Source organism: Myxine glutinosa, chromosome 8 (assembly GCF_964187855.1).
Source record: "Myxine glutinosa chromosome 8, kmMyxGlut1.1, whole genome shotgun sequence".
Lineage (NCBI taxonomy): Eukaryota > Metazoa > Chordata > Myxini > Myxiniformes > Myxinidae > Myxine > Myxine glutinosa.
Window position 1 is genome coordinate 42,035,571 of NC_136268.1, and position 21,560 is coordinate 42,057,130.

General features: G+C 42.6%; 1 protein-coding gene across 1 annotated transcript in view; it reads right to left on the bottom strand.

Moving 5' to 3' along the window:
• The window catches only part of LOC137432431 (bifunctional heparan sulfate N-deacetylase/N-sulfotransferase 2), a 493,706-nt gene that overhangs the window by 199,287 nt on the left and 272,859 nt on the right, over positions 1–21,560 (bottom strand). Inside the window, exon 6 of the mRNA XM_068124366.2 lies at positions 159–246. Within this exon, the coding sequence (XP_067980467.2) occupies positions 159–246 (88 nt within the window). The remainder of the gene's footprint in view (positions 1–158; positions 247–21,560) is intronic.

The following is a 21,560-nucleotide window of genomic DNA, read 5'->3' on the forward strand; positions in this document are numbered from 1 at the left end:
ACCCTTGGTTGTTGGTATTAATACAGTCTCATAATGCCAAATCTTTATGGGTGATCCTCTGACATAAACAAAATAGAGAAAACTTATGTGAACACCAAATCATGATAAAAAATAAAAGAAGGATGGGTTATTTGCTTGTGACAAGAAATAAAACTCACCAGTGTGGTAGAACTTTCCGGAGAATCCAAGGTTGAAGGTGAAATTCGGCACCAGATCTCGCAGGTGATTTTGCGCTGTTAGTAGAGCCTGTGAAAGATCAGTGGTGTTAAGGCTGCCACATACTAGTCGATGCGACAAAAATCGTTGGCGATGAAGCAGAACAGCACTATTGTGTTGTTTCTGAAGGTTTGTTAACGACAAGAAACAAGGGCAGGTTCAGGCTAATGTATTGAACTCTCATGATACCTTTTTTTGGCTACAAAGTTCACAAAAGTTTATCACCGATAACTTGTCGTGAACGTTGAACATATTCAACTTTTTCAATTGTTGGCAACGCACCTGAAAAAATAGTTGACGACGATCGTCAGCCGTCATACATTACACAATTATCAAAAACTGTCGCTGACTAACCTGTCGCCGACAAGCTTGTTATGGTCCCTTGGCTAGTGCGCAGCGGGCATTAGAGATGAAGGAGAGTTGGGAAAGATAGGCGATTGAAGGGAGGTTTGAAGGATTAAAAGAGAGAATAAAAAGAAAAGGAACTTCAACTTCAGCTTATATGGAATTGCTCATAGGTCCAAGGATAAAAAGCAATACCCTGAGTATGAAGATAAAAACTTGTGAATGTGTCTCATCTTGGAGCTTGCGACCGCTATGAGTGTGGGAGGTCGGTCATTCAAACCATGTCTCAGTCATAGGTAAATCAGACCTCAAAGACTTAAAAAATGGTACATGCTGCTTCCTTTCTTGACATTCAGCATTTTAATGGTTTAGATCATGGACAATCCCCATAGGTCGGCATCCATGGGGAGGAGGAAATTGCTCCTTCGGAAATGCCCTGCTGAGTGTAGTGAAAAAAGCGGCACCATTGTTGTGATGTCACTATTACCCAGAGTACCCTAGGAAGTGATATCACTTCCACCCAACTCAGTGGGTGTGCTTGTCTCATTTTAACAGTCTTGTGTTGCATATGTTTGTTTATTAAAAATAATATATATATATATACAGTATATATATATTAGTATCTGTAATTTTGGCACTCCAACCTAATGGGACACCTTACTGACGGTTCTCCACTGATGGTATGAAGTCGCTTAATGACTGATATACACATATATATATACACATATATATATACACACATATATATATACACATATATACACACATATACACACATATACACACATATATATATATATATATATATATATATATATATATATATATATATATATATATATATATACGTATATACACATTATACATACATATACATACATACATATACATACATATACATATATATATAAGTTCAAAACACCTGGTCACAAGTGTGCCGCACTGACCGGGTCCTCAGTCGAGGTCCTCAGCATCATCCCGTTTCGGCCCTTCAACCTCGATACGGTCAGCTAATGTGGGCCAGCAGGGGCACATACACATCCACATGCAGCAACTACACCTGGATGCGTACATACCCCCACCCCCAGCCAGTGTGAACGCAGACTACAACAACAACAACACCTCCGCATCCAGAATCCACAGCACCAAACAAACATGGTGGAACAAGCAAACACCCACTTTTATACCCTTCACCACTCACCAACAAAACACACCAGATCATTCATACACATTCATACATACACACACACACACACATATATATATGTATATATAATGGATATATATATATAGTCGGGCCCTGCTATTTCGCGGGTTCCGTGTATTCGCGGGTAATAAAATGCGACCTGTTTCTCTATTCGTGAAAAAGTGTCCCGCAAATTCGCAGTTTTTTAAAATATTCACTGCCATGTTCCGCGAACTTCAGAAGCGAATTTTTTTTTCACGGTCCGTTAGCTTCACTTACGGTATTTAGAAAACCTTCGCGGATTATCGTCGACATAAGCGGGATTTGCCTCGCCATTCGCAGATTTTTCCTCTCTATTCGCAGTTTACTCCTCTCTATTCGTGGATTTTCGTGACTCAGGGACCTATCCTCCCTTTTTCCAATGAAAGAATGCCCCACTTCTCGCAGGTTTTACGTGGATTTTCCAGGAATGTATCCAGGAATGTATGTGTATATATATAGCGGGGTCTGAGGGTATATACATATTATGTACATATATTGTAATAAATGAGCATCCACACTATATCACCAAATAGTTTATTACAAATAGGATAAATGATAAAAGAAAAGCATTTCATTCCAATTGCATATTGGAATGAAATGGAAAGAAACGTCTGTAGAGAAAAAGTCTTTTGTGCAGATTTCTCAGAGATTAATTCAAGTGAAGACTCATGCATACCCGTTTGAAATATAATGAAATATTCATCTCACAGAATCGTTTTCACGGCAATAATTAAACAAAGCAAACATTTGGAGAACCCCATCGTGTTCTTTCAGCAAATAAATCAAATCAAATAAAATCCAGTTCATACCTAAATAAATCTTAAAGCGAGCACTTCAATATAGCAGTGAAAAGGGCAAAAGGGACCAAGCGGACATTCATCGGACAAGGTAACGACCTGTAGAATTATGCAGAGTATTACAGAAGGTTAACAAGAATTTAAAAAAAAGAAGATCATTAATGGAAATTGGAGATGACATGAGATGGCAATGAGCTGCAACCTTGAAGCAGTGGAGAGAGGAATAGTAATGGACATACAGAGGAATAAATAGATTGCCACAGATAGATATATATCTGTATACAGATAGATACAATTGATAGATAGATAGATAGATACAATAAATAGATACAATTGCCACAGGCAATAAAATAGAGGAACAAAGGGATGAAGGTGAGTCAGAAGTGTGGACTTTGATTCGCTTCGACAAAAAAGGGGTTCCTGGGTAAACACATTTCACCTATGATGATAAAGGGATATTTGATGAGCAAGGAGAGCAAAATGGAATGGAGGATAGTTGAAGAGCGAAATACTACCAACTAATCTCTGAGAAAGCAGTAGATCATGTGCAACAGAATCTTTATGGGTGATGCTGACATTTTTCCGAAGCTTGGCCTTCAGGCCTTCGAGGAGTGTGAGGTCGAATGCAAGTTCTTGAAGCAAATGCTTTATAGACTTTGATATATTCTGTAAAATGGAGGAATAATTTTGTCCAGTGCAGAATGATGAGTTCTCATGCCTGGCATTTGTGGCAAACTTGATCTACCTCGGAGAAATCATGAGCAACTAGAACGGACTCAGTCAGAGCATATCAGCATACCCCCACCAGGTGAACAGTTTACGATTTGTATCCCAGAGTAGACCAGAAAATCACAATACAGAATCACATTTAATCAAAATCATCCGTCCACAACTTTTTGAGATATCTCAAAATCTGAGAAAAATCTCAAAATCTTAAAATTTGAGATATTTTGAGATATGTATCGTTTTTGGCCCGATCTCCCAATGGTGATGAATCACATAAAAATATATACTAGCTGGATCCGGGTCCAGATCTTCACCAAAATTTAACAGATTTTTCCTTGTCACACACACAACCTGTCGACGAAGTTTCATCGAAATCCATCCATAACTTTTTGAAATATCGTGTTATATGTTGGTTTAGCCCTATTACTCAATAGTAAAGAATCACTTAAAAATTAAATAATTCTCATATCCGAATCTCAACTCAGATCGTCACCAAAATTGAAACGATTAGTCCTTGTCAGACACACAACCTCTCCACCAAGTTTCGTCCAAATCCGTCCACAACGTTTTAAGATATCCTGCTATGTATCGATTTTAGCCCGATCTCCCAATGGTGAAGAATCACTTAATAAATTATATTAGCCGGATCCGAATCCGGATTTTCACCAAAATCGAATCATTTCGTCCGTGTCAGATATGCTACCTCTCTGCCAAATTTCGTCCGAATCCATGCACAACTTTTTCAGATATCTTGTTCACAAACAGACAGACAGACAGACAGGGGTTAAAACATAACCTCCATCAACCTTTGGTGGCGGAGGTAATGATGAGGCTTAACAGTCTAAAAGACCGAACTTCAAAGTTCATCAATGAAGTAGATACACAGGCTTTCCTGATAGTCCTTAAGGAGAGAAATTGTGAAGATATGAGAATTCCCTTTATGAAAGTCGAATCACAACACATCCAAGGAAACATGTCATTATTGAAAATGAAGAAGGTAATTTGGCCCAAAATGCTGCCTTGGCATGTCATGCCTCTTCTACCTTGCCTCCGAAAGTAGAGCAGAAGATCCGGAGCCAGTAGAGCCACACACTACATGGAGGATGTCGGTGAATCAGGCATGAAGACTGTTTTAAAAGCCACTGGAAGAAACCTTGGCGAGCAGGATTTGGTGTCAAACTGTCAAAGACATAATGCATGTCTGGATATGTACCCTTGACCTCTGATTCAGAGCTTCCATCCATTGTTGTGAGAGGTGACACAGCATGTCCAAAGTTGAAATCAAACTGCTGATTTGTGATTTGACTGTTGGAGAAAAACAATGATTTGATGTCGGCAGAAATTATGGACACTGTTGCTTTGCAGGTCATGGGAATGGTACGTGCTGCTTCCTGGCTTGACGCTCAGTGTACAAAAGGACAGCACACGGACAAACAACCATGGGTTGGCAACTGCTGTGGAGGCTTGGTGGGCATAATGGCTTCATTCTGCATTGGCATTCCTCGGAAGGGAACTCATATTGATTTATTTAATTGTGGATCAACATTTGTCGGTGGGATGGAATGAATTTGTTTATCTGAGATGGCAAGCTTTTGGGAAAGCAATTTTATTCTTAACAGTAACCGAAGGCTCATGGAGTACATACATCAATATAGGACAAATACATTAGTGGACGTCAGTATACTTCCACATTAATTACGAAGACATTAGGTGACAAAGACCACACCCAAGAAAGTAGCTCGGATTATTCAAGGCCTTGACATCTCATTAGCGACTGGATCGGATCGAATCCCTGCAATTACTTTCGATGTGTTCACCAGAACTGTCTTCTCGTCTCTCAAACTTGTATAGCTGGTGTCTGTCAAAGTCTGTGTTTCCACCAAGCTGGAAGCAAGCTTCTATAGTCTCTGTCTTTAAAGGAACCGGTGAGAAATCAGATCCTTCCAATTCTATAGGCCTATTGGCCTTCTACCCATCATAAGCAAAGTATTTGGATCCCTGATCTATGTCTTCGACTGTCTCTTTCTGGTCTTGCAGCCTCTGCTCTTTCCGTGCTTTGTCAACCCAGGTTTTTGCAGGGCTCACACGGTCCACCATCAACCCCCTTCTGGTGAAACTTCCTAAATCCAGGATCACTGCTCAACTCCACTCATTTCTTCCTCTTTTTCCCCACCTGTGGAATCAACTTCAACATCCTCTTCAACCTCATTCTACCCTCCAGGTCTTCAAGACAGCTGTTCACCAACATCTCAGATCGTCCCCAATCGAAAACCATGATATTTCCTATCCTCAGTAGGCCCACCCAAATCTGTCCTACTTCCAATTTTGCCACCTTGGAGTTAACATCTGTATCCATATTGTTCACCCCATGCATCATCTGTGTCCAACTTGTCCACCCCATACATGCGTTTTCCATCATGTTTTTGTCTGTTGCATCCTCGTCTATCCAGTGCACCAGCTCTACCATGAACCTTGATTGTGTTTGCCCGAAAATCCCCCCAAAAAATCATTAGTCATCTGGAAACCCACAAGCGCCCAACTGATGCCGAGTATGGCTTCCGACATTCAAGGTCTACTGATGTTGTTCTATCGCTAATCACTTAACATGGGAATAGGGCGTTGGATCATTGTGGTGAAGCCAGAGTTGTTGCTCTCAACACCTCAAAGGCTTTTGTCAGAGTGTGGCACAAGAGCCTCATCCATAAGCTACAATCATACGGGATCTCTGGAAAATTGCTTGCAACATACAATTTCTGATTTCCTTGCAAATCACCAAATCTCTGAGGTGCATGAGGGGAAGTCATCCCCTGCCCATTGTAATAACGCTGATGTGTCCTCGTGGCTCTATCTTGGTCTTGTATAGTTCTTGTTATATATCAATGATCTGACTGATTGTGTTCTTTCACAGTTAACCATTTGTATACAGAATCGAGGCTCGTGAAAGAGCTAACATTTATTTCACAAACAAATCAATCAGACAAACAAAATATATAAAAAGAGGGAGCGGTAGACAAGATGGGGAGAGAAGGGGAAGCACACAAACACAACATTTGAGAGCAGGGAGATGTGTGGGAGGGAGAGGGCTTGGGGGGAGGAGGCGTGGGAAGGAGGGGGGTGGGAGAAGTATGAAACACAAGGACACCAAGGAATTCCAGGACAGAAGTTGGTATTTCAAAAAAGTGGAATTGGTGTGAAATTAGCGGGGGTAGAAAAGATCAAGGTTTTGGATGGGGGAAGATAAGAGATGGTGGTGAACAGCTGTTTTAAAGACCTGGAGGGAGGAGTGGGATTGAAGAGAGTGAGGGAGTTTTTTCCAGAGGTGGGAGAAAAGAGAGGGAGAAAAGAAAAGGGAGAAAAGAGGGAGGGGATGGAGGAATGAAGGAGTGAAGGTGAGCAGAGAGCCTTGATTTTGGCAGTTTAACCATAAGAGGGTTGCAGGCAGATCTTGTGCGACCTGCAGGAATATTTGGGGGACAGAGCCCAGAGAGAGCTGGGGGGGGGGGGGACAAGGCCGGAGAGGAGTCGGTAGAAGACGGAAAGACCACCAACCTGCCTGCGGTGAGTGAGTGAAAGGAACTTGGAGTTAGCTTCATCGCGGGAGATTCCAATGATTCTGAACGCTTTGGTTTCAACAGCGTGAAGACGAGCTAGGTGTGAGCCAGGAGCACCAGCCCAGAGGGGAGAGCAGTATTCCATTGAGCTGTGGATGAAAGCCTTGTATGTGGCGAGGAGCTCAGGTGTGCCAAGGAAGGACTTCGCACGACGGAGGATGCCCAGTCGGCGACTGGCTTTGGAGGGCAGATTTGAAATGTGGTTTTCCCAGGAAAGATCATGGCAGATAGAGAGATCCAAAAGCTTGAGTGACAGAACTTCTTGGAGAGGATTATTCAGAAAGTGGATGGGAGGGTTGTCCAGTCGGTCTTTTCGGAGAGACATCGTAAGAGTGTGAGATTTGTCAGGATTGAAAGACATGTTCAACTTGTTTGCCCAGTCTGTGATTTTGTCCAGGTCTGCAGAGAGTGAGGAGGCTGCAGACTGCCGATCTGAGGGATGAGGAATGGAGCGACAGAGAGTAGCGTCATCAGCAAAGAGAAAGCAAAGAGAGAGGATTTTCAAGAGAGTCAGAGAGATCATTGATGAAGACCAGAAAAAGCACAGGGCCCAGAACACTGCCTTGGGGAACTCCAGCCTGAACAGGAAGAGGAGATAAGAGATACCCATTCAGGGCCACACGTTGACTATGACTAGAGAGGAAGTCCGCCAGCCATGCGTGGAGATTTCCATGGATACCAAAGGAGGAGGGTTTGGTGAGCAGAGCAGGTTGCCAGACCGTATCGAAGGCACATGATATGTCAAGGGACAACACAACACAACAACATGCATTTTAAAGGCCATTTTCCCTGCTAGAGCGGGGGTTAGCAAAGCCAAATGATATGATATGTCAAGGGAGACAGCTCTAATTTCCCATTTGGCATTGAGGACCTCCATCCATTGTTGAGAAAGCAGAAGCAGCATGTCCAGAGCAGAGTGACCAGGTCTGAAACCAAATTGATGATCAGAGATCAAGCCATTGGAGATGAGGAAAGATTTCATATCCAAAGCAATGATGGATTCCATGACTTTGCTGATAATTGGGAGAAGGCTGATTGGTCTGTAGTTGCTCGGATCTGTTTTTGCACTTTTTTGTGCAAAGCGGTGATGTTGGCTGATTTCCAAGCAGATGGCAGATGACCTTGAGCAAAAGAGAGGGTGTAGAGAACAGAGAGAGGGCGTGAAAGAGCAGAAGAACAGTATTTTAGGTCCTGTGGGCTGATGCCGTCAGGTCCAGTTGCAGAATCAGTCAAGGGTTGACAGAAACTTTTCCACCTTGTCAGGAGGAAAGGACACAGAGTCCAGGAGCAGCTGGGTATGACTGGGTATGGTGCGTACAGAGAGGGATGGGTTTGGGACACAAGATTTAGAGGCAAACACAGAGTTGAGGCATTCAGCTTTTTCACGTGCGGAGTCAGCCGTGTAGCCATTTGAGGTGAGGGAGGGGATGGAGGGGGAACAAACACCAGAAACAGATTTGACCAGGCGCCACCAGGATTTGGAAGGGGGAGACAGATAAGAGAGTTCGGTCTTGAGAACGGAGAGATATTATTTCCTGGCTCTCCTGAGGGTGGAGATACACTTGTTTCAGGCTTTGTGAAAGGAAATGAGATTTCCTTCCATTGGATTTGCTTTCCAGGAGACGATGGCAAGTTGTTTCTGGGCAACAGCCTCACCACAAGATTCCGTGTACCATGGACGGGAGGAAGGGTATGACAACTGAAGATGAGATGGGATAAATCTGTGCATGAGAGAGAGCAATTTACTTTGGAAGAATTCCCAGGATGAGTTAATGTCAGAGGCGGTAGAGATGGGAGACCAGTCCAGATGATTGATGGCTTCTTGAAGACCGTGCCAGTTGGCCTGAGTGAAATGCCAGACCTGTCGACGCTGAGGAGGCTCTCTGAGAATGGTCAGAGAGATGTCCACTTTAACAAGCACATGATCAGATGAGCCGATTGGAGCAGAAGAAGAGCAGCAGACATTTTCAGGGAAGTTAGTCATAACCAAGTCCAGAAGAGAAGATGCTCTGTTGACTGAGATCTGCGTCGGGAAATTGACAGATTGTGTCAGTCCCAGTGAGTCGCAGAAGTCCTTTGCTGAGGAGCCATGGCTGGTGAGAGAGGTACCCACACCCAGCCAACTGGCATGGTGACAATTGAAATCATCACATATGAGGAAGAGAGAGTTGGGATGGGTCGATAGAAGTTGGTCCATATTATCAGACAGCGAGATGTAGATGGAGTCATCGCTGTTTGGTGGACGGTACAACACACATATGAACAAAAGGTGGGAGCAAAGGGGAAGCCGTAGCCAAAGGTATTCCTGGGGGTGAGGTGGAGAGAGGGCAGTGCAGGGCGAGTGAGGAAGAGAGTTTTTTAAATAAAGATAGCGACCCCACCTCCAGGACGAGGCTCAGGTCTATCATACCAGAGGAGGGAGTAACCTGGGAGAGATACCAAGGAATCAGAGACCTCATGAAGGAGGAAAGTTTCTGTTAAGCAGATCACGTCTGGTTTGTCAGAAGCAACCTGTATGGAGAGATCAGTGAAGTTTGAGCGAAGGCCCCGGATGTTTGAGCGCCATACCGTTAATGAAGAGGAAGGGGGAGCATCGGATACAGAACAGGGGGGGGGGGGGTTGGGTAAGATGTGGAAGAGGAGGAAGTGATAGGGAGAGCTGTTGAAGGTATATCAGAGATTTCAGAATAGCTTGGAGAAAGGGAAGAATGAGGCAATTGACGCAGATGACTCAACACTGTACACTACCTACCCAGGAGCCATGTCTCCTCATTCCCGTGTCCAGGGCAGTTCCTCTCTTAATCAGGACCAAGAGAATGTGATTAACTAGGGAAATGACTGGCTCATTACTTTCAACCAAAAAAAGATTCACTTGTTGTCTGTGCCCAGCTCAAGATTATCCTGTTTTAATCTACCTCACAAGGGGAATGTAAATAAACTTCTTCTTTATGTTTAATGTCCATACTTTCCTTGAATAAATCCCCCACCTGGAGTGGCCTTTGTTTTTTGTGGTTGGCAAAATTCCATGAAAAAATGACCATTGCATGAGTGCAAGGATTGATCCAAGACCTTACTGTCGTTACAAATTTTATTGGGCCGAAGACATTTAAGATTTTAATCTGACTTAAGTTAACGAAATGGCTGAAAAAAAGGAACAAGTTTTTTTCAAAGAAACCTTTTTTTTTTAAAGGAACAAGTTTTTATTTTTTACTCACAGAAGTCCCCGGCGTTGCCGGGGGTGGGGGGGGGGAGGAGGGGAGGGGGCAAGGAGGGGTAGAAGGGGAGGGGAGGGGATGGAAGGGGAGGGGGAGGGAGGGGATGGGGGCAGGGGGAGGGAGGGGAGGGGGGCAAGGGGAGGGAGGGGGGAAGGGGAGGGAGGGGAGGGGGGACGGAGAGGGGGGGACGGGGAGGGAGGGACGTGAGCGAGTCTGGCAGCGAGGATGGAACATCACGTGATCGCTCTGAGCGAATCAGCGAGCTGCTCTGGCACAGGCTGAGATTCAGTGTATAATGTTCCTCGCTGAAATGCGCTACGTTAACTATGAATAAAAAATATGGAACTCGTCATTGGAGGTCATTTTTAGGTAGGCCATGTCCTTCCCGGGCCCAATGGCCATGTCTATGCCAAAAATCAAGAACATGAGCGAGTCTGGCCGCGAAGATGGAACATCACGTGATCACTCTGAGTGAATCAGCGAGCTGCTCTGGCATAGGCTGAGATTAAGTGTATAATGTTCCTCGCTGAAATGCGCTCCGTTAACTATGAATAAAAAATATGGAACTCGTCATCGGAGGTCATTTTTAGGTAGGCCATGTCCTTCCCGGGCCCAATGGCCATGTCTATGCCAAAAATCAAGAACATGAGCGAGTCTGGCCGCGAAGATGGAACATCACGTGATCACTCTGAGTGAATCAGCGAGCTGTTCTGGCATAGGCTGAGATTCAGTGTATAATGTTCCTCGCTGAAATGCGCTCCGTTAACTATGAATAAAAAATATGGAACTCGTCATCGGAGGTCATTTTTAGGTAGGCCATGTCCTTCCCAGGCCCAATGGCCATGTCTATGCCAAAAATCAAGTACGTGAGCCTCTCTGTTTAGGAGTCTATAGGTAACACACACACACACAAACTGTGTTTTATTTATAAAGATGTTAATACATGTTTATTGATGCAACTTATATTCAAAATTCCCATTTTCAAGAGCTCTTGAAAAATCTTTTTTTTTTCTTTACACATTTTAATTTGATTCTTTTAAATTAGAATTGAAAAAAATACCTTTTCCCGACTAATTTACAATTGCAAGTGGAGAACAACAAAAACTGTCAAAACATTTTGTTCGGATTTCCTCAATAACTACATCGGCTTTGAACACGTTTGCCCTTAGCGCCCTAAAGTTGAAAACAATTCTGATTTCATCTTTTATTCTGGAATAACATTACATCTTCCAATACAAAGGAAACATGAACAGTCGTATTATTTGATGATTTAATCATCATTTTTACTCCCAACCTGTTTGCAATACCTGCTCAAAGCAAGCATGCCATGTCATCTACAAAGCTTCTTGCAAAATAAAAAAGATTGCTTGATTGTCTACACTCAGGACCTTCTTGGGAGATGCACAATTCAAAATCATTCCTTCAAGATGTATGTTCAGTAGAAGTATATATGAAATGCATGTGGATCTATTCATCTATTTTGCAACAGTGGTGTTCCCTGTTCAATGTATATAATTACCCTCGCCAGAGGAGACGGTATTGGATTTGAGTCTGTTTGTCTGTTTGTTACTTGCGAAAATCGAAGATTTTTCAACTATATTGGTTGGTCTTGTGCGTTATTCTGTCTGTCTGTCTGTCTCTCGCCTACAGGTCACAATTTTCAACCGATTTTCACGAAACTTCACCAAAAGCTAGAGTTTGTCCTAAGAAAGAAGCCTATTGTTTTTGGGGTCAAAAGGTCAATAGCTCAACATAGGCCAAAGGTCACCAACTTTGTCAAATTTCTAAAATCCTCAATTTTCATCAAATTAACTTGAAATTTGAAGAGGATTTGCATATCTGGTCACAAATTCAACCACCAAGTATTTTTGAGGTCAACATAGGGCAAAAGGTCAACATAAGCCAAATTTGTAAAATCCTTAATTTTCAGCTGATTGACTTGAAATTTTAAGAGGATTTGCATACCAGGTCAATGAATTCAACCACCAATTATTTTGAGGTCCTCATAGCCCAACAACTTATTTTAGGGATTTCGCAAGTATCGTGCTATGCACCACATATTTATTGTTTGATTGTTTATCCATCTGTTTGTCCACACAGAATAAATATGATTTTCTCTGCAACTCTTGGTCCGATTGACAGGAAATTTTCACCATATGTGCACCTTCTCCTTTAGAATTTTAAAATGATAATTATGACGTCATAGGTCACGTGGCACGGGGGCCATCTTGGAAAAAACGAAAACATTTGTACCTCTATATCGCCTAAATAGTAGGGGAGCTCCCAATAGAGTTCGTGACCATTTTCCCGTGATCAAGGTTTGAAGGTTGATTTTGAAAGATAAAAATATATATGAAAAAATAAGCTTGGGTATCTTTTTTTAAAATGCGGGCTAACTCGGCCAGAGGACAAAATCCAAGATGTCCGCCAAAACCGCGAAATCGGGCATATTACCGCCTACGTGAATGCTACATATACATATTGGGTGTCCATATGTGGGTTTTTCTGGGCCCAGATCTTGCATCTTACATCAGTCAAGTGATATTGTGACTTAAAATGATATTAAATGATTAATGTTGACCAAAATCCAAGATGGCCACTGCAAAAAACCATGTATTGTATATGTTCATAATTGTGCATACCATAGATTCATCGCTGGCGTCTAAATACAGTTTTACATGACTAGTGTTTTCATTTATAACCTTACTGTTACGATGAATGACTTTTTGAGCAGGTAACGAACCAAGATTGCTGCCTTATCTACAAGATGGTTTGATTAAGTTTCACAGGTATTTGTTCACAGGTAGTTGTTAGTATTAATTTCCAGGGAGTACCAGGGTGGACAATGGATCAAGGCATTACAGTTAAGTATATTCAACTAATAATAGTTAAAATATTAGTTAAGTCCCTTTCTTTAAGAGATAAAGATCTGTCCTGTTCAATATTTAAGTTCAGTTAAGTATTAACATCATTCATATTTCATTAACATCATCATTCATTGCGTGGAGCTCCAAGTATGCGAACAGGTGTTGACATTACTCCTTCAGATACTAAAGTCCAGAGGCAGCGAGGACTCATTCATGCCATGGCACGTCTAGATGAGACTCATACACCACCTGCACCATGCAGTCAAACAGTTGGGGGATTTGCAGGTTTCCAGTCAACAGTTCAGCCGCATGTTGTCAAAAGCAAGCCGTATTACTTCTTGACTTTTCCAAATCCTCCTGGAAAATCTGTAGTGCACGAAATAATGTGCCGGATGGTTGATGCAGCAGGCAAAAAGAACATGCCCTTCATCCAGTTGGTAGGAGATCAACCAGTGTATGCCTTGATAGTGCAAATGAGATACGAACACCCTGATACATTCAGTGTCGTGTTGCCTTCTATGGGCCCATTTCATATTCACATGTCTTACATTTCTGCCATGAATAAGCGTTTTCACGGGTCTGGCTTGTCTGACATCCTCGTTGCGGCAGATGTTATTGCAGAAGGGTCTGTGGACCAGGCATTACGGGGCAAACACTACAAGAGGAGCATACGATGTCTCCGATTGATGTATGAAACTCTGCTGAGAAGAATCATACAACAGTCACTACAGAATGGGGGAAGCATCTCAGATGAACTTGAAGCTCACTTGACTGTCCTGCGGAATCCTTCCTCAACAGCAGAAGAACGGCAGGAATGTTATGCACTTCTGGAAGCCAACCAAGAGGTTATTTCATTGGTGGCAGATGAGTTCAATAGAATTGAGGAGTCCGGTGGTTCAATGGCAAAGTACTGGATCACATTTATGGAGATGACTGAAATATTGATGATGAATCTGCATGCGTTGAGAATCCAGAACTGGGAACAATTCAAGTCGACATTACGTTTAATGCTACCATGGATCCAGATTTATGACAACGATAAATATGGACGGTGGTTGGTTGAGTATTGGCTGGAAATGGAATCCCTCCCAGAGGATGTAGCACAATACATGCAAGATGGCTTATTTGCTCAATCCATGTCGGGAAAGCCTTACTCATGTTTGCCATTGGATCTCTGGATCGAGATGACAATGAACAAGGGTTCAAAGATGAAAGCTGGCTGGCTCAAAATTTTGAAGAACGAAAAGATGCTGCTGTCACATTCCCGAAATGCTAACAATGTTAATAGAGTCCGATCCTCACTGCATGATCTTGCCAGCACATCAGAATCAAAACGACATCACAGTGAAAATGCTCCCACTCGCATGAAGGAAGACGAACAAGCTGTACAAGATATTAACAACTGCATCACTGAATTCGGCTGTGACCCTTTCAATGAAGAAAACAAGGTCTTGAAGTCACTACAGTCTGGAATGGTCGCTTCTGATGACCTCATTCAAGATTTTGAATCGGTCCACACCGATGGCGAGAAATGCTTGAAGGCATTCTGTGAAGACAGAATGTTCAGCAGCAACAAACCTTTCCATGCAACCATTCACAGGAATTTGAGACGGAACTTCAGCAACCCACCTTCAGTCAAGACTGGCGAGCGCATCATGAAGTCAGACGCAATGGAGAACAGAGCGATGGCAGCAGTTGTCTCACTTGCTGAAAATGACACCGAAAATTTCACCTTGTCAGAGATAATGTCGTACCGAGTCACAGATGAATGTCTGCCAATATTCAATATCAACGGCACCATGAAAAAAGTGCAAAAATCTAAGTTGGTAGAAAAATTCAAGCTACATGCGTTGGAACCAACACCAGACAAGTACACGGCGATCCTGGACATGGGATTTATATGGCGTTTGTCTACGCCATCGGTAGAAGACAGGGAAAAGGCTGATGGAATTTCCTACACCTGGGGAGACTACGCATCGAAGGTGTTCGCCGTCATTATGAGCAGACATAAATATGCATCACAAGTTGTGTTTGTCAATGACAGATATGATGTTTCCCTGACCGTCAAGGATAGCGAACGCAAGCTTCGAAAAAGCACTTCTGGATTTTCAGATGGCTCCAAGAATGTATTTTTCAAGCAGTCGGACAAATTCCCATCTGCCAAAGGATTTCAAGACTTCTTCCACAATGCAACAAACAAGCAGCACCTACAGATCTTTCTCAGAAACGAGTTCAGCGTGTTGTACCGAAACTATTCTAACACTGAATTTGTCTACTGCGTTGGGCCCACATGTGTCAATCTATCGACAGGTTTGCCTGTTACAGACTTCCAGTGTGAACAGTTAGAAGCAGACACATGCATGTTCTTCATCTACTCACAAATACGTAAAGCTGGAATAGAAACACCTGTTATCATCGACGCAGAAGATACGGACGTGCTTGTATTGGCATCGTATGTTGCTCATAGAACTGAAGGGGTGCTCGCAATGAAGTACAAAAAGCAGTTCATAGATTGTACAGCTTTCTGCCCGAAGGAAATAGCAGATATCATAGTTCCTCTTCACGTCCACAGCGGCTCAGACACAACAGCAGCATTCTTTGGACATGGGAAGAAAACCATCTTCGACATATCATCCACTTCACCTGAAGCTAGAGCGTTCCTCAGTGAAGTAGGGAAACACCTACCGGTCCCTCAGCAGGTGCTTGATCATATGACGCTGTACACCATACGGTACATATACAAGGACAAACAAAGTACCACTCTGTGTGATGCTCAGGCCAGGAAGTGGCGACAAATGAAAAGGAAATCAATACTGCGGCTTCCACCAGACAAAGAATCCCACGATTTGAAAGTCAAGAGAGTGAACTATCAAACCTACGTGTTGCTCAACTACGAAAAACCTGATGCGCCACCGTCTCCTTTATCTCATGGCTGGCATCTCGAGGAAGGCATGTGTCTTCCATTGAGGTACATTCACCCAGCACTCCCAGAAAAACTAACTCAGGCTTTGGAAAGCAGCCCAACTATGGATGATCCAGTCGAGTCTGGGTCCGAGACGGACGATTCGGACAGTGAATAACAATTTCAATCTATCCAACACAAACAAACTGTTATAACAACTATTGTCATTTTCAACCCTACCGTATATGCTACTTGTGCAATGTGTATCACTGCTTGTAAATGTAATGTCATGTCACTGTAAATATAATAAAACAAAATAGAGAAAGATAAATTCTTTCTTACTGATTGCAAATGAAAACCTTGAACATTGTGTCAAATAAAAGACGTTGCAATAGATACAATGTACAGTAGCCATAACTGCTTATCTAACGGGCGAGAGGCAGCCATCTGGGTTCGTTACCTGCTCAAAAAGTCATTCATAGTAACAGTAAGGTTATAAATGAAAACACTAGTCATGTAAAACTGTATTTAGACGCCAGCGATGAATCTATGGTATGCACAATTATGAACATATACAATACATGGTTTTTTGCAGTGGCCATCTTGGATTTTGGTCAACATTAATCATTTAATATCATTTTAAGTCACAATATCACTTGACTGATGTAATATGCAAGATCTGGGCCCAGAAAAACCCACATATGGACACCCAATATGTATATGTAGCATTCACGTAGGCGGAAATATGCCCGATTTCGCGGTTTTGGCGGACATCTTGGATTTTGTCCTCTGGCCGAGTTAGCCCGCATTTAAAAAAAAGATACCCAAGCTTATTTTTTTATATATATTTTTATCTTTCAAAATCAACCTTCAAACCTTGATCACGGGAAAATGGTCACGAACTCTATTGGGAGCTCCCCTACTAAAAGAGCTGCATAGAAAAAAATTGAGACATGGCTCATTGTAAAGAACTCTCCATGGGGAATAACATATGTTAATGATGATGTCAAAGGTGCCTCCATTATGACATCATAATTCGACAAGTGCAAAACATCATCCGATCAAGATCAAATTTGCTGAGCGTCATCCAGTGATAAGTTGGTGGAGAAAAAAGTAATGATGACGTCATCGGTCACGTGATTCGGCCAATATATTTGTTTTAACACAAAAGCCTTAAAAATCACTAAAACACGTCCTAGTGAGCGTCTGCAATCTCCGATTGCTCTTTCTTGTTCAAGTTAAATTTGAAAGCATTCATCAGCTCTCAACAATATGAGTGCCCATCAGTACTAAATAATGCATATGAATGTTCTTCAAATCATAGTGCTCTGAATCTCAAAATTATATCAAGTAAATTTGGCCAAAGATTTAATACCAACCTTTATTCAAAACCAACCTTTATTGAGTACCAGTTCACTGGTATAAGTGAACAAAGTGAACCGTAAAAGGTATAAGGTATAGGTATAAGGCGACCGTAAAGGCAAAGGTATAAGTGAACCGTAAAAGGCGACAAACAGGGTTGGCGGCAGGAAGGGCATCCGGCCGTAAACCATTGCTTCAAAAAGGGGACCAACAAAAACAACAACAACCACGGTGCCCGAAAAAGGCCAACCCCCGCTTTGCGGGGAAAAATGGCCTCTAAAGGTGGTTTTTTTTTTGGTTTTTTTCCAAAACATACCAACCGATTACTTTCAACAATCCGAACGAAGTCTTATGTCGACCATTCTCGCCAATTTGAATACCAAGAAATCGAATAGGCCCGGATTTTTTGTTTTTAATATTTGGAACTATTGCTTCTACTTCTATAGCATAACATTTGACAATCAAAACTGGTATCAATTAACTTATGCTATGGTACTTTACTGTTCATTAAAATGGCTGGAGTAGGCTCAAAGCAGGAGAGCATCCAATAACTCAAAAATAACTGTGGACCTACGAAAGTTTAAAAAAAAAACGATTTCTTTACCTGCAAAAAAATTATGGCAACCGAATCAATGGAATGGATGTAAAACTCTTATGGACAGCAGCGATGGTTAGATAGACATCGACACGGCAGCCACACAATGGAGGCCTGGTAAACCGCACTACCAGTGCATTGACTCTGATTCAAATAATCTCTTTTCGCAGTTTCAACAAAGCTCGTTATTAAAAACTGGAGCAATTCAGAATCTACAAAGGAAATGGAGATTCTGGGTCAGAAATGTCTTCGGAACACAACTATTTTCTGGCAAGTCGACTTATTTTGTTTCCAATACTTATGGACAGCTCTTCAGCATGATCTCTATCTGTTAAGTGGCAGTCCTCTCCAACATTCGTATTTGGAATAATGTATTTTGTAGGTATAGCTCCAGGATGGCCTAGCAGGAGGATGTTAATTTACTGTCAAATTGTGATGACACAATTTACCTTGCTCATTAAAGGTACACGGTTTTCTATGATTAAATAAAGCCTTATCATTGAACTGTGATCAAAACTTGCTCCGACTTGTGATCAGCGTGACGCTCCTTAATCATAAAATTAGGCATATTATCGTTGCCTCTCTCGAGGTCTTCACTGCTCCTTCCAGCACTGCTTATGGAGCCTCGGCCTGATCTCCAGAGTGCTTACACCATGAGCCACGATCTTGGTTCTTGGGCCTATCAGCATGAGTGTCCCATGTGTGAAGTTTGGAGGCAATAGATTGCATATACCAACAAGGGTGTTGATCACTATTGAAAAGTGGGAGCAACATGCGAATGCAAACAACAAAGCCAATATGGTGTGTGGTCAAGTTGTCGTTTGCATTCGAAAAAAAAGGTATATGACCAAAAAAAAAAATCCAAGGAAGCGAGAAAGAGAGGCCACTTTTCCCCACAGAGCAGGGTTGGCCTTTTTTGGGCACCGTGGTTGTTGTTGTTTTTGTTGGTCCCCTTTTTGAAGCAATGTTTTACAGCCAGATGCCCTTCCTGCCACCAACCCTGGTCATCACTGCTTGTGACACACAGGGAATTACCAGTGAACTGGTACTCAATTTGCCGACCTCAGAAGGTCTGAATGAACAGGCTAATTCAACCCTGCTGGCATTAATTCAGCGATTTACTGGGATTCGAACCACAGGATCCTAGGTATCCCAAGCCAGAACCCTAACCGCTAAGCCAACACCAGGCTGAAGGAAGCAATAAAGGAGTAGCAAAAACAGTCAAATTACCTAAAAATCCAATCAAGTGATCAAGTGGTGAAAACAGCAGCTTTACGTCGCAAGCGATGTTCCAATTGCTGCTAAAGATTGTCCAAGATGGAACAAGCAAATAAACCATCGGAATTCCTCCGGATCTTTTGCAGTCGGGTCTAAAGCGACATAATAGACTGAAAATAATATCTAAAAGCGCAAAATGAAGGCCAAAGTGATTGAGATGGAAGGCCTGTCGTAATATGCTCTTCCACCAGGAGCAGCACTACATGGTTACCAAAAAAATAATACCACACATTTACATAGAGAATTTGCATCGACCTCTTGTTCGGAACCCCTGGGTGGGGAGGAATCCAAGCAGCAACAACCTTTTTCTATTGACTTCTGATGGACACTTAGTTCCCATGGCAAGTTTATTTAAGATTGGACAAATAACGACCAAAATGCATCGACCCAGGACAGACATCAAATTGCTTATTTTACTATGATGATAATGATGCAAGTCCTCAGGTGCTGTCAACTAGCATTCTCACGTGTGCAGTCGCGTTGCTTCGTGAGTGGTTGTTCAAAGCGAGAATAATACAGCTTCGAGTCACGTGCATATGAGTTGTCAGTACTTGAACCCGGAACTGTATTGAAGAGCGACAAGCACGGACATTCCAGGAGGAGGTCCATGAACGTCGGGGGAACAACGTGTGCAGATCGGACTGACTGAATATAACCGTTAATATTACCTTCACATTCGGTGGTGTACCTTTTGTTTTCAATACATTTGCTCATTCAAGCTTTTCATAACATGTATTAAATCAGTTAAAACTGGAAGGGCACTCGGTATAGCGCATACATACCTCTGCCAGGCTGAACATTTTATGGTTTATATATCCCACTGATAGGCCGGATCTGGATTCAGACCTCAACCAAAATCGAATCGGCTTGTTCTTGTCGCCTAACCAACTCATTCCCCACGTTAGTCATAACTCATCCATAACTTTTTATAAATATCATGTTAAATATCGCTTTCACCGATCTCTCAATGGGGAAGAATCACTTAAAAATTAAATAATTCTCGTTTCTGAATACATATTCAGATCTTCACCAAAATCGAATCGATTCGTCCTTGTCACACACGAAACGGGTCCACCAAGTTTCGTCCGAATCCGTCCGCAACCTTTTTAGATATCCAGCTATGTATCGTTTTTGGCCCTATCTCCCAATGGTGAAGAATCACTTTAAAAATTATAGTAGCCGGATCCGAATCCGGATCTTCACCAAAATCCAATCATTTCGTCCTTGTCAAATACGCTACATCTCTGCCAAATTACGTCTGAATCCATCCACTGAAGGAGCTCGGGCTCCCACGTCGATCGGAAGAATGGACGCGACAAAAAGCTGGAATTCGTCCGAGTTGCTTTATTCAAACAAAACACTCAGGTACTCTGAAAAGCCCGTTTATCGGGCAGCAATATATATACACACATTATCCCGGAGCGTTTGCCCAGGAAAGGCGAGAGGGGGCGTGGCCGAGCGTCCTGGCTGCGGCCTGGCAAGTTGAGGGCGAGCCTGCCCGGGCATGCCTGGGCGTCCCGACCGAGGCCTGGCAAGTTGAACGCGGGCCTGCCCGGGCGTCCTGGACGAGCCCGGCATGGTGATCGCTCCGCGTCCTTGATAGGTGCAGGGCGATTGTGAAAACCCAGCGGTAGCCGCTACACCACAACATTTTGAGATATTTTGTTCACAGACAAACAGATAGACAGACAGGGGTGAAAACATAACCTCCACCCACCCTTGGTAGTGGAGGTAACAAGGAAAACTGCTTCGTAAATCTTTATGAGTACACAAATCTTTGGTTTTTCGACCAAAAAAGTGGAGAAAGGGGGGGATGAGGGGGGGGGAATCAATATACTGTCCCACCCCCTCTTTCAAAAAGTGTGGGGGGGGGAGGGGTAGACATGCCCCCCTTCCCCCACAAGTGGTGATGAATAAAAATAACTTTCAGGAGAACTCCCCTTATATTGTTGTTGCTGCTATTTCTTTTATACAGGCTCCTTTGTCAAAATATTTTGAAATCAACATGTTGCACTTTGACCCGATTTATCAACTTAAATAAGAAAACGGTGTCTCCTCGGGTGCATATATTGGATTGTTATCAGTGAAGTTTAGGGTTCAGGTTTTGCTGAAGGCTATGGTTTTAATAACTTTGAATCTAAGACTAAGATAATTACCATATATTGTTTTCAGACCGTTGATAACAAAACTCACCTGTGTGCAAAGCAAGTTTGGCATTTTTAATATGAAATAGGAAAAAATGAACGAAACCCTTTATAATTACCCTTTAGAACCCCTCACAGTTACCCTTTAGAACCTCTTACAGTTACCCTTTAGAACCCAATAAAGTTACCCTTTAGAATCCTATAGAGTTACCCTTTAGAACCCACTTGAATTACCCTTTATAACCATTTAGAATTACCCTTTAGAACACCCGCG